We start from the raw sequence: 13,734 nt of genomic DNA on the forward strand, positions 1-13,734 counted from the left end.
TCTACCTTTTTAAGGTTTTCTGTTTCTTAGTTAACATATTAACCATCTGTTCTGACCTTCAGTTTGCACAAGGAGCTGGTGAGGATTTTTTTCCGCAATGCATGCCACCTACTTATGCCTTATGGTGAAATCCATGTTAGCCACAAGACAGGACATCCATACGACAGATGGAATTTGAGCACTTAGCCTCCGAATCTTCTCTTGTTATGATTGAGAAAGTTGGTTTTCACAAAGAAGACTATCCCGGTTACAACCAAAAGAGAGGGGATGGTGCAAGGTGTGATAAGTCATTCAACCTAGATCCTTATTGCACATTCAAACTCCAAAGTTCAGAACCAGGAGTTGCTGCACAGGATTATCTGATGAAAGGATCAATCAAATAGTAGAACTTAACCTCTCCATATTTGCGATGTTAGATATGACCAAGTGTTTTGTGTACAGGTAGGGCCGTTTTGTGTGGCAAACACTAGCCACAGCAGCAAAAGGAATGCTGGTTCCACTATCTGTGTAAAGAAGTAACCCTGGACAGCCGAGTCTGTTTTTGCAATGGGGCTGCCTTTAGGGAGGCAGATTAACTATAGCTATCTTGGTTCGTTGCTAGCTAGTACAGTGGTAATCCCGAACCAAGGTTTTGTTGTTCTATGGAGGCAACTGTTTCTACTTTCTTCTTGCAACCTTCCATATTCTGGTATAGTACTTCTGTAGCCATTTGTTGATTGAAATAACCTCGATTGTGCATTTGAAGTAGGGTTGCTTCGGCCTGCTGGTTCTTAAGGCTTTTGTGATCAATTAGTGCCTTCTTCGTAAGAAAATTACTTCCACTTATTCCAAATATAATTTCATGTAGCCCTATTTGCTCTATCCATCAACAACTTCAATGCACATTTTCATACCATTTTCCTATATTGCCCCTATGTAAATACAACCTAATCCATTGGGTAAACATTCCACCTAGTTAATTATGACGAATGTTTGGCGAACAAAAAACAAAATGGTTCAGTTCACTAAAGTGCTTCTCACATCGACAAAGTAACTGCAAGTCTTGGACATTATTACATGCGCATCACTTTGTCTTACATAATTATCTCACACAGTGGCTGCATGTACCATCAAACATAAATAACAGAAATGGGAAAGTTGTAATGACAAAGCTTGAGATAGTTCTCTTTAAATAAAACCTGAGATAGCAACACTGAAATATCCGCCCCGTGCACGATTACACACCGCTTGTTCAAAGAAACAGTGAAGATTATAGAACACAATATATTGTTTGACGTTGCTCTGCAGAGAGGGACATCTCACACTGATGACAGTAACTGCAATCCATGCGTGAAAGCATGATCCGTGTCAAAATCAATCTGCTAGGAAGGAAGTATATTCGACTTAGATAACTGTGCGAAATTGTTCAACAAGAAAGGTGATAAATAAACTGCAGTGGTATTATTCAGAAAACATTGCAGCAGTTGAACCTTTGAATTATGAATGAGATAGAGAAAGTTAATTAGTTGCGCAGAAAACAAATATAATCATGGCGCAGTATCTAGTTCAAAGCCTATGGAGTAATATGAAAGTTTGAATCATTTTAGGGGAAAAGAAACACCAAAGGCCATGCCTTTATTGATCGATGTAAAACTGATAACTGTTGAATGTCAGTGGTTGGTGGACAATCTACACATGTAACATTTTGAGTTTTAGCATTTAGATTTTAGCAAAATTCACTCATTTTAATTTTTTTTCTAATATATTATTTTGGCTAAGTATTCCAAAGAGCACTAAATTAATTTCTAAATTAACCCCTGCAATAAATTGATCATATGCATTTTTGGTTTAATTTGTTTATAGTTCTTTGAGTGGATATTTGAATTTAAATGTCTCTCAAATTCAAATGTATTTCTTAGATTCAATTCATCTAAAATCCAAATAAATTCAAATTCTTTGAATTCAAACCTCTCTAAAAAATCAGGGCTATCAAATCCAAATCCTAATTCAACTAAACTTATTTGAATTAATACCAAACCCAAACCCAAATCCATTTCCAAATTCAAATATTTCTATTTGAATTTACCCCAATCATTTCCAATTCCTTTTTATTCTTCTCGGGCCGCCCCCTTCCCATTTCTCTTCTGCGCAGCCTAGCTCCGCGGCCCAGCCTCCCTCTCCCCTCCACCGCACGTGTGGGTCGCGACACGCTTCCCTGGCCCACTCCCTGTGCTCACCAGCCCAACTCGCCCACTCGCCCGGCCTGACGCACACGTGCGCGTGCGCGTGCGCGTGCGCTCCTCTCCCACCGCCACGTGGGACCCACCGTCTAGTTTGCATTTTCTCAACACAACACATGCATTTTTTTGAATCACTTGCAGTGAGCGTAAACATGTTGTGGTGATAACTGATTAAGGGCCAGTTTGCATCTGCTGTGGCTTGTTATGTTACGTGGTGGAATCTGGATAATTAGGGAGCACTTACTAATTCCATCATTATTTTACTGTTGTAGCTCCACAAAATATAACATCCAAATTTAGAAAAAAATTAAGTGGATTTGAAAAGCCACCTAATGCCAAATAAAGCCTAACAACACTGATTCATCGAAAAAAGCCTAACAACACTCTCAAAGACATGAAAAGTTTTTAACCTATTGGTTGAGAAGGTTTCACTTGCCTTTTATTGTCAAGTAGACATTCGGGATATTATCTAGCTTTGCCCTTCGTAAATTCTTTGCAAAATCAGAATGCATATCAATAAAATATGCCTGTTTGAGGGATGCAAGACAATCGACACCGATAGGGATATCCCGTAGCTCCTGGAGGTTCAAGATGTGAAGATCTTCAAGGTTGATCAAAGCTCCCTCATGTATGCATATTTGATTGACATGTGGCAAATTCCCTAAGATAATCGTCTTCAGGTTTCGGGACCAACCAGCACTGAAGTGTAGTTGCTGTCCATTGTATGCGTTTGAAAGATCTAACTCAGTTAATCCTGACAATTCAGAGAGTCGTGATAACTGATTCTCAGTGAGATGACAGTATCCTAGACGTATTCGAAGAAGAGCATTTCCGTGATTTAAGAAAAACGGAGATTTCAAAGTTCCTTCTGAAAATCTTCCCCACAATGATAGTTTTTGAAGAGGATTTGGAAATGTCAAATCGTCCAGCTGGAGCACTTCATCTTCGTTGCATGCTCTTATATGTAATAGTGAGAGTTGCTGCATCTTTGATAAAGAGTCGCACAATTGTACACAGTGGCTACTCCTTACGTCCGAAATGAGAAGGGACCTCAGCTGGGATAAATTTCCGAGTTTTGCAACAAAGACTTCACTTGCTTTAATGATACCCAAAGTTTGCAATTCATTCAAATTCCAAATGCCCTTAAATGGCTCCACAGATTCCCAACTAATGAAATTGCTGTATGTTACATCAAGCAATCGTGAAGCATAAAGGTACCGCAGTTTCGTCAGTTCTGAAAACCCTCGCGGGAAACTCAGCAATTGTGCATCTTCAAGACTCAATGTTTGTAAATTTCTAAGCTTTGTAATAGATTTAGGGAGTTCCTTCACATTTAGAGGTTCTACTTTGATCTTACAACCATCCTCAGCCACTGAAGCTACTTCCTCCATTCTTGTCGTGATTATTACTCTGCTTCCGAGGCCATTATCGACAAGAACCTCTCTAATTTTAAAAAGAACTTCAGCCGTCCAGACATCATCCAATATGATCAAGTACTGTCTTTTCTCTAGAATTTTCGTCAACTCTACTCTTAATTCTGTGGTGTTCATCATTTCAAAATCAAATTCTTTCTTGTCTTTTGCGAGGAGATCTCTGAGCATCTTTTTCCAAACATCATCCAGCTTATATGACTGAGAAATAGAAACCCATGCACGGCAATCAAAGTTGGATACTTCATTTTTGTACACACTATTGACAAGAGTGCTTTTTCCAATGCCACCCATACCCCAGACAGCAATGATCCGCAGCGATCGATCTTCAAAACGCAATGAATCAATCAAGGTTTGCCTATTTTTATCAGTTCCTACAAGCTCATCATCATTGATTGAGTAATCATGTCCAGGAAGATACAGTTCTTGTTCAGTTTCATAGCATGCTACAGGAATATCAGTCCCGCCGTCTAAGGGTCTGGTCCAACGGTCTCTACTTTCAGATAGTTGTTTAAGCTCTTGATTTATTCTTTTAACTTCAGTGGCAATTTCATCTAGTGAAAACAAAGACCGAGGTTTCTTGACAATTTTGTTGGTGTAATCCCACCATGATCCTTTCCGATTGTGTTTGCCAACCACATAGATAAACTGATCCACAATGTCTTCCATATCATATGCCAATCTTCGGACTTGCCCTATCCAAGTTTCTATAACTTCACCTTTCCCACCCTTCCTGCCGATTCCCTTAAGAAACGCATGAATAAGCTCGAGTTCATTCTTAATCAGTCTCATGTCATTTGGAAGTGCTGCTACCAACTCAGATTTCTTTGCAAGCAAGGGTCCAGCAAACTTTAGGGTCTCCCCTGCCACAGCAATGCCAATCTTTTTTACGACAAGAAGAACAGCAATCTCCGCCATTTCTCTTTGTACTGTTGACTTCAATATTTCAGAAGAATATTGTAGCAAAAGTCAATGTTCAATCATAAGTACCGATTGCATCCTTTGTACTTCAAATCTACAGAAACAAAAGAAATCTTTTACCGAACAGATAGTAATACAAGATGTAACGCAAAGTAGATCTAGTCCTTTTGAAACCAAATCTGCTAAAACCATTTGAAATACCTTAAGGTTTGCTGAAGATTGTTAAGATCCGCGCATATTCTTGTAGTAGATGCGGTTGTTAGATTACATGCACTTGTTGGAGAAGGAAGATGGATGAATGATAAAACCGAAGGATAAATCAGTGGATAGACCGAATCTGTCATATGGATTTCAGGAGGAAAAGAAAAGAAGTTGTATAAGTTACAAAACATCGGTGATGTTTATCATACAAAACATCTGTGATGTTTATCAAATTGGGCAAACAATGAAGTAAGAAATAGTACCAGTTTCTTCCCTTGGAACAGAGCAACAGATTCAGTTTTCCAGAAATTCCCTTCTGTCTGAATCTGAACGAACCATGGGACTCAAAAGCATCACATGTTTGATTGCTGCATAAATAGGTGGCATTATTTCTCTGATACATGAAAATTAGAAGAAGAAGAAGAAGAAGAAGAAGGAGGAGGAGGGCAGTGAAAGGAGGATGAAGAGGAGTTGAGTAATGCACCTTTGAACGTCTCATCAAAATTGCTTCATCATCCAATCAGTTTCTGCCCTGATGAGCTAAAGATGGGAGGGTCGCCCAGTTGTGCAGAAGGGTGTATAGAAAGAGCAAGAATGCAAGATGGGCAAAACAAGCGAAGACTTTCTCGTACTGGCTTTACCCCGATGATCTATAATAATCGTCCAACCACTCCAAGCTACTGTCCTCGACGACGACGGGCTACCGATCGTGCACTACGGTGTGCAGCGTGACTCCGTCGTCTTCCTCAGCCTCCGCCTCAGTGCTGACGCCATCGCCCCACAGTATGTACATGTTGCTCTGACGAAATTACCATGCATTTCGGGTTGACATGTTTGACCGACATGCAGGTGGAAAACAATATCCCGTGGTGATCGATATTAATGTGTTTGATATTGGCATGGAATATCTCATTCTTAATCAAATAAGTAGCACTCTGTTTACCATAATAAATAATATTAATATCATGTGGAATATCAAGTTTATAAGATAGACTTTGTAATTAAATAGTTTTCTTGATATTTTCAGTAGCTAAAATATATTCTGCTTCGGTAGTAAAAAGAGTAGTAATAGGTTGAAAAAAAGCTTTTCAACTGACAGCTGAGCCACATAAACAGAAAATATATCTAAAATAGACTTTCACCTATTAAGATCACTATATAATCGAAATCAACAAACCTAATAACATAACTTGTCTTCAAATTATTTTTATCAGGTATCAAGCAAAAATTAGAAATACCTTTCAAATAACGAAGAATCCACTTAATAGTATTCCAATATTTCTTTACATGATTAAGCATAAATCTGCTAACTACACTAAATACATGAGCTAAATCTAATCTAGTGCAAATCATAGCATACATGAGATTTCGAACTACACCGACATAATACATAATATTTTGGACAAGATGTTGTCTCCAATGTATAGCTTTGACTAATATATTCTATTAGGGTAGCTTGATAAAATATAATAAATTTACGATATTATGAAAGTATTTTTAAAGAAAAATATTACATATATGATTATAATATTTTCAAACTAAATATTTAAAAACTATTGTTAGTTAAAGTTTTTGTAGTTTAACCGAATTTTGTCCAAAACGTCATGTTTTTATGATAGGAGGGAGTATGTTTTTTATGAAACGTAAAAAAGATATTATTGTGTTGCACATGACAATCCATAGGCAGTCAATAATCTGACTGCAAGAATAGAGGGCATAGCACTCATCTTTACAAACCACTGTGGCACAAATATGTTGGCCGATGACGGTCAAACCAAACATGATTCAGTTCTATATTAAGCAATCTTTCAATGTTTATAATGTCATTCTTTAAAATACCTCGAGGTGTCTTGAAAAGATTTGATTATATACGGTCGAGCTTCTTCTGGCAAAGTAATAACCATAAAAAGAAATACAAACTTTCTAGATGGGATATCCTCTGCTAGCCCCGTGATCAAAATAGATTATACATTACTACTCTTACAATAAAAAACATTTACCTCCTTAGTAAGTGAATTTTTAAATTACTAAATGAGAATGAGGTTTGACAACGATTACTAAGTGTCATGTCCCAAAGTGTTAATTACGTAATTAAGCATGCATGATCATCATCGTATGTAATTATACGTATTTGTTTATCGAGTTGAGTCAAAATGTGTTTCAAGTACTTTAGAGATGATTTAGAGCACTTTGGAGAAGCCACAAATACTTAGAAAAAGGTGGAGAGTGAAGATAATGGAACACTTAGAAAAATTCAGCAAAAACTGTCCTCATGGTCTGACCAGGCTTAACCGCGGTCTGACCGCCAGAGCGCATAGGCTCAACTTGAGTGAATCTCTCTCTCTCTCTCTCTCTCTCTCTCTCTCTCTCTCTCTCTCTCTCTCTCTCTCTTCCCCATTCCACCTTAGAGAGAGAAGCCTGCACGCCAACCCTGAGCCCGATCTCCAAATAGGAGCTTCTCCGGAGTGGATTGATCCGCTAGGAAGCTGTCGTACACTAAGGTAAGGCATCCCCTACTGTTTCCCCTGTTGTTTTCAAGCTTGATTCGACCCTCATGTCGTTTAGACCCAAGTTCAACCTAGCCTAGATCCAATCCATATGGTATTTTGAGTTTAGCTCAGTGAATGTTATCCAAATCACTTTAGAAGCACTCTACTAGTCCCATATAGCAGTTTGGTGCCCTTCATCATTGAAAGTTTCTTCTTTTTGATAAGTCATTCAACCTAGATCCTTGTTGCACATTCAAGCTCCAAAGTTCAGAACCAGGAGTTGCTGCACAGGATTATCTGCTGAAAGGATCGATCAAATAGTAGAACTTAACCTCTCGCGGACAGGCAAGGAGCCCAGTGGTTAAGCTTCAAATGGGAGTTCGAGACTCCCGTCCCGCACCAAGCCCCTACCCTTCGATGAAGGGCGTGTAGTTAGGGCAGCACTTGTAAAAAAAAAAACCTCTCCAGATTTGCGATGTTAGATATGACAAGTGTTTTGTGTACAGGTAGGGCCATTTTGTGTGGCAAACACTGGCCACAGCAGTAAAAGGAATGCTAGTTCCACTATCTGTGTAAAGAATTAACCCTGGACAGCTGAGTCTGTTCTTGCAATGGGGCTGCCTTTAAGGAGATAGATTAACTATAGCTATATTGGTTCGTTGCTAGCTAGTACAGTGGCAATCCTGAACGGTTTTGTTGTTCTATGCAGGCAACTGTTTCTACTTTCTTCTTGCAACCTTCCATATTCTGGTATAGTACTTCTGTAGCCATTTGTTGATTGAAATAACCTCGATTGTGCATTTGAAGTAGGGTTGCATCGGCCTGCTGGTTCTAAGGCTTTTGTCATCAATTAGTGCCTTCTTTGTAAGAAAATTACTTCCACTTATTCCAAATATAACTTCATCTAGCCCTCTTTGCTCTATCCATCAACAACTTCAAAGCACATTTACACACCATTTTTCCTATATTGCCCCTATGTAAATACAACCTAATCCATTGGGTAAACATTCCACCTACTTAATTATGACGAATGTTTGGCGAACAAAAAACAAAATGGTTCAGTTCAGTAAAGTGCTTCTCACATCGACAAAGTAACAGTAAGTCTTGGACATTATTACATGCGCATCACTTTGTCTTACATAATTATCTCACACAGTGGCTGAATGTACCATTAAACATAAATAACAGAAATGGGAAGGTTGTAATGACAAAGCTTGAGATAGTTCTCTTTAAATAAAACCTGAGATTGCAACACTGAAATATCTGCCCCGTGCATGATTACACACCGCTTGTTCAAAGAAACAATGAAGATTATAGAACACAATATATTGTTTGATGTTGCTCTACAAGAGGGACATCTCGCACTGATGACAGTAACTGCAAACCATGCATGAAAGCATGATCCGTGACAAAGTCAATCTGCAGGGAAGGAAATATATTCAACTTAGATAACAATGCGAAAATTGTTCAACAAGAAAGGTGATAAATAAACTGCAGTAGTATTATTCAGAAAACATTGCAGCAGTTGAACCTTTGAATTATGAATGAGATAGAGAAAGTTAATTAGTTGCGCAGAAAACAAATATAATCATGATGCAGTATCTAGTTCAAAGCCTAGTAATATGAAAGTTTGAATCATTTTAGGGGAAAAGAAACACCAAAGGCCATGCCTTCATTGATCGATGTAAAACTGGTAACTGTTGAATGTCAGTCGTTGGTGGACAATCTACACATGTAACATTTTGAGTTTTAGCATTTAGATTTTAGCAAAATTCACTCATTTTAATTTTTTTTCTAATATATTATTTTGACTAAGTATTCCAAAGAGCACTAAATTAATTTCTAAATTAATCCCTGCAATAAATTGATCATATGCATTTTTGGTTTAATTTTTTTATGGTTCTTTGAGTGGATATTTGAATTTAAATTTCTTTCAAATTCAAATGTATTTCTTAGATTCAATTCAGCTAAAATCCAAATAAATTCAAATCCTTTGAATTCAAACCTCTCCCAAAAATCAGGGCTATCAAATCCAAATCCTAATTCAACTGAACTTATTTGAATTAATACAAAACCCAAACCCAAATCCATTTCCAAATTCAAATCTTTCTATTTGAATTAATACCAAACCCAAACCCAAATCCATTTCCAAATTCAAATATTTCTATTTGAATTTATCCCAATCATTTTCAATTCTTTTTTATTCTTCTCGGGCCGCCCCCTTCCCATTTCTCTTCTGCGTAGCCTAGCTCCGCGGCCCAGCCTCCCTCTCCCCTCCACCGCACGTGTGGGTCGCGACGCGCTTCCCTGGCCCACTCCCTGTGCACGCCAGCCCAACTCGCCCACTCGCCCGGCCTGACGCACGCGTGCGCGTGCGCTCCTCTCCCACCGCCACGTGGGACCCACCGTCTAGTTTGCATTTTCTCAACGCAACACATGCATTTTTTTGAACCACTCGCAGTGAGCGTAAACGTGTTGTGGTGATAACTGATTAAGGGACAGTTTGTATTTTCTGTGACGTGTTATGTTACGTGGTGGAATCTGGATAATTAGGGAGCCCTTACTAATTCCATCATTATTTTACTGTTGTAGCTCCACAAAATATAACCTATTGGTTGAGAAGGTTTCACTTGCCTTTTATTGTCGAGTAGACATCCGGGATATTATCTAGCTTTGCCCTTTGTACATTCCTTACAAAATCAGAATGCATATCAATAAAATATGCCTGTTTGAGGGATGTAAGACAATCGACACCGATAGGGACATCCCGTAGCTCCTGGAGGTTCTGGATGTGAAGATCTTCAAGGTTGATCAAAACTCCCTCATGTATGCATATTTGATTGACATGTGGCAAATTCATCAAGATAATCCTCTTCAGGTTTCGGGACCAACCAGCACTGAAGTGTAGTTTTTGTCCAGTGTATGCCTTTGAAAGCCATAACTCAGTTAAGCCTGACAATTCAGAGAGTCGTGATAACTGATTATCAGTGAGCTGACAGTAATATAGATGTATTTGAAGAAGAGCATTTCCGTGATTTAAGAAAAATGGAGATTCCAAAGTTCCTTCTGAAAATCTTCCCCACAATAAAAACTTTTGAAGAGGATTTGGAAATGTCAAATCGTCCAGCTGGAGCACTTCATCTTCGTCGCATGCTCTTATGTGTAATAATGAGAGTTGCTGCATCTTTGATAAAGAGTCGCACAATTGTGCGCAGTGGCTACTCCTTACATCCGTAATGAGAAGGGCCCTCAGCTGGGATAAATTTCCGAGTTTTGCAACAAAGACTTCACTTGCTTTAATGGAAAACAAAGTTTGCAATTCATTCAAATTCCAAAAGCCCTTAAATGGCTCCACAGATTCCCAAGCAATGAAATTGCTGTATGTTACATCAAGCAATCGTGAAGCACCAAGGTACCGCAGTTTCGTCAGTTTTGAAAACCATCGCGGGAAACTCAGCAATTGTGTACCCTCAAGACTCAATGTTTGTAAATTTTGAAGTTTTGTAATAGATTTAGGGAGTTCCTTCACGTTTGTGTCATCAAGGCATAAAAGCCTAAGGTTGAACAGCTCGCCAACAGACTTGGGAATAGCCTCAATAGGCATTCCTGACAAGTCTAATACCGCAAGGTACTTAGATTGTGAGGGACTAGAAGAATACCACGAAGATAATGCCATGCTGGTGTCAAACGCTATGATAGTGCGAAGCCTGGAGGGATCTATGATTGATGGGATGCCCTTGCTGCATTGGAGCACCGACACACGACGAGAATCCAATCCCGCCTGTATCACCCAGTGATTGTCATCATAAGTTGTACTGAAACTCTCTTTTCTAGATTGGAAAATGGCTAGTTCACGCACAAGGTCATGCATTCGGAGACATTTAATCCTATCAAAACTGTTCCTCTCTACAACCTGAAGCATGCTCCGTCTGACAAGTTCTCCCAGATAACCTTCAGCGATGTCTTCTAAGCTGCATGTTCCTTTTTGTTCAATAAACCCTTCAGCGATCCACAATCTAATCAATCTCTTTCTATATATCAGATAGTCTTCTGGGAACATAGCACAATACAGGAAACAATTCTTCAAATAGTCTGGTAGGTATTTGTAGCTTAGATTTAGAATTTTCTCCACATGATTCAGGTTCTCATTGCTGTGTACCTCCCAAATAAGCTGATTATAAAAGAGCCTCCACTCTTTGGCACTCTTCATTTTTAGCGACAATATGCTCCCTATTGCCACGAGAGCTAATGGCAAACCATCACATTTCTCCACTATGTCTATACCGCACTGATGTAACTCTGGAGGGCAGATATGGTTTTCAACTTTTGGAAATGCTTTTCTGCAAAATACAAACCATGCATCATGCTCATTTAGAGGCTCTAATTTGATCTTACAACCATCCTCAGCTATTGAAGCTACTTCCTCAATTCTTGTCGTGATTATTACTCTGCTTCCAAGGCCATTATCAACAAGAACCTCTCTAATTTTAAAAAGAACTTCAGCCGTCCAGGCATCATCCAATATGATCAGGTACCGCTGTTTGTCCAGAATTTTTGTCAATTCCTCTCTTAGGTCCGCACTATTCATTTTTTCAGGATCAGATTCTTTCTTGTCTTTTGCGAGATCTCTGAGCATCTTTTTCCAAACATCATCCAGCTTATATGACTGAGAAATAGAAACCCATGCACGGCAATCAAAGTTGGATACTTCATTTTTGTACACACTATTGACAAGAGTGCTTTTTCCAATGCCACCCATACCCCAGACAGCAATGATCCGCAAGGATCGATCTTTAAAATGCAATGAATCAATCAAGGTTTGCCTATTTTTATCAGTTCCTACAAGCTCCTCATCATTGATTGAGTAATCATGTCCAGGAAGATACAGTTCTTGTTCAGTTTCATAGCTTGCTACCGGAATATCAGTCCCGCCATCTAAGGGTCTGGTCCAACGGTCTCTACTTTCAGATAGTTGTTTAAGCTCTTGATTTATTCTTTTAACTTCAGTGGCAATTTCATCTAGTGAAAACAAAGACCGAGGTTTCTTGACAATTTTCTTGGTGTAATCCCACCATGATCCTTTCTGATTGTGTTTGCCAACCACATAGATAAACTGATCCACAATGTCTTCCATATCATATGCCAATCTTCGGACTTGCCCTATCCAAGTTTCTATAACTTCACCTTTCCCACCCTTCCTGCCGATTCCCTTAAGAAACGCATGAATAAGCTCGAGTTCATTCTTAATCAGTCTCATGTCATTTGGAAGTGCTGCTACCAACTCAGATTTCTTTGCAAGCACGGGTCCAGCAAACTTTAGGGTCTCCCCTGCCACAGCAATGCCAATCTTTTTTACGACAAGAAGAACAGCAATCTCCGCCATTTCTCTTTGACCTGTTGACTTCAATATTTCAGAAGAATATTGTAGCAAAAGTCAATGTTCAATCATAAGCACCGATTGCATCCTTTGTACTTCAAATCTACAGAAACAAAAGAAATCTTTTACCGAACAGATAGTAATACAAGATGTAATGCAAAGTAGATCTAGTCCTTTTGAAACCAAATCTGCTAAAACCATTTGAAATACCTTAAGGTTTGCTGAAGATTGTTAAGATCCGCGCATATTCTTGTAGTAGATGCGGTTGTTAGATTACATGCACTTGTTGGAGAAGGAAGATGGATGAATGATAAAACCGAAGGATAAATCAGTGGATAGACCGAATCTGTCATATGGATTTCAGGAGGAAAAGAAAAGAAGTTGTATAAGTTACAAAACATCTGTGATGTTTATCATACAAAACATCTGTGATGTTTATCAAATTGGGCAAACAATGAAGTAAGAAATAGTACCAGTTTCTTCCCTTGGAACAGAGCAACAGATTCAGTTTTCCAGAAATTCCCTTCTGTCTGAATCTGAACGAACCATGGGACTCAAAAGCATCACATGTTTGATTGCTGCATAAATAGGTGGCATTATTTCTCTGATACATGGAAGTGAAAGGAGGATGAAGAGGAGTTGAGTAATGCACCTTTGAACGTCTCGTCAAAATTGCTTCATCATCCAACCAGTTTCTGCCCTGATGAGCTAAAGATGGGAGGGTCGCCCAAGAATGCAAGATGGAAAAACAAGCGAAGACTTGACTCGTACTGGGTTGGTGGGTGTCAGTAGCCTTGCTTTGCTCCGATGGTCAATAACAATCGTCCAACCACTCCAAGCTACAGTCCTCGACGACGACGGGCTACCGATCGCGCACTACGGTGTGCAGCGTGACTCCGTCGTCTTCCTCAGCCTCCGCCTCAGCGCACTACGATGTACATGTTGCTCTGACGAAATTACCATGCATTTCGGGTTGACATGTTTGACCGACATGCAGGTGGAAAACAATATCCCCTGGTGATCGATATTAATGTGCTTGATATTGGCGTGGAACATCCCATTCTTAATCAAATAAGTAGCACTTTGTCTACCATAAT

General features: G+C 39.1%; 1 protein-coding gene across 1 annotated transcript in view; it reads right to left on the reverse strand.

The window, feature by feature from the left end:
• LOC133897006 (disease resistance protein RPM1-like) overlaps positions 1-13,412 on the reverse strand; it is a 72,102-nt gene extending 58,690 nt beyond the window's left edge. The window contains exons 1-5 of the mRNA XM_062337608.1: positions 13,290-13,412; positions 13,111-13,215; positions 12,848-12,983; positions 9,895-12,740; positions 2,656-4,611 (exon numbers count right to left, since the gene is read on the reverse strand). Of these exons, the coding sequence (XP_062193592.1) occupies positions 2,656-4,611; positions 9,895-12,643 (4,705 nt within the window). The 5' untranslated portion in view covers positions 12,644-12,740; positions 12,848-12,983; positions 13,111-13,215; positions 13,290-13,412. The remainder of the gene's footprint in view (positions 1-2,655; positions 4,612-9,894; positions 12,741-12,847; positions 12,984-13,110; positions 13,216-13,289) is intronic.
• Positions 13,413-13,734: the final 322 nt, after the last annotated feature.

This window comes from Phragmites australis, chromosome 17 (genome assembly GCF_958298935.1).
Source record: "Phragmites australis chromosome 17, lpPhrAust1.1, whole genome shotgun sequence".
In the NCBI taxonomy this organism is placed as follows: Eukaryota; Viridiplantae; Streptophyta; class Magnoliopsida; order Poales; family Poaceae; genus Phragmites; species Phragmites australis.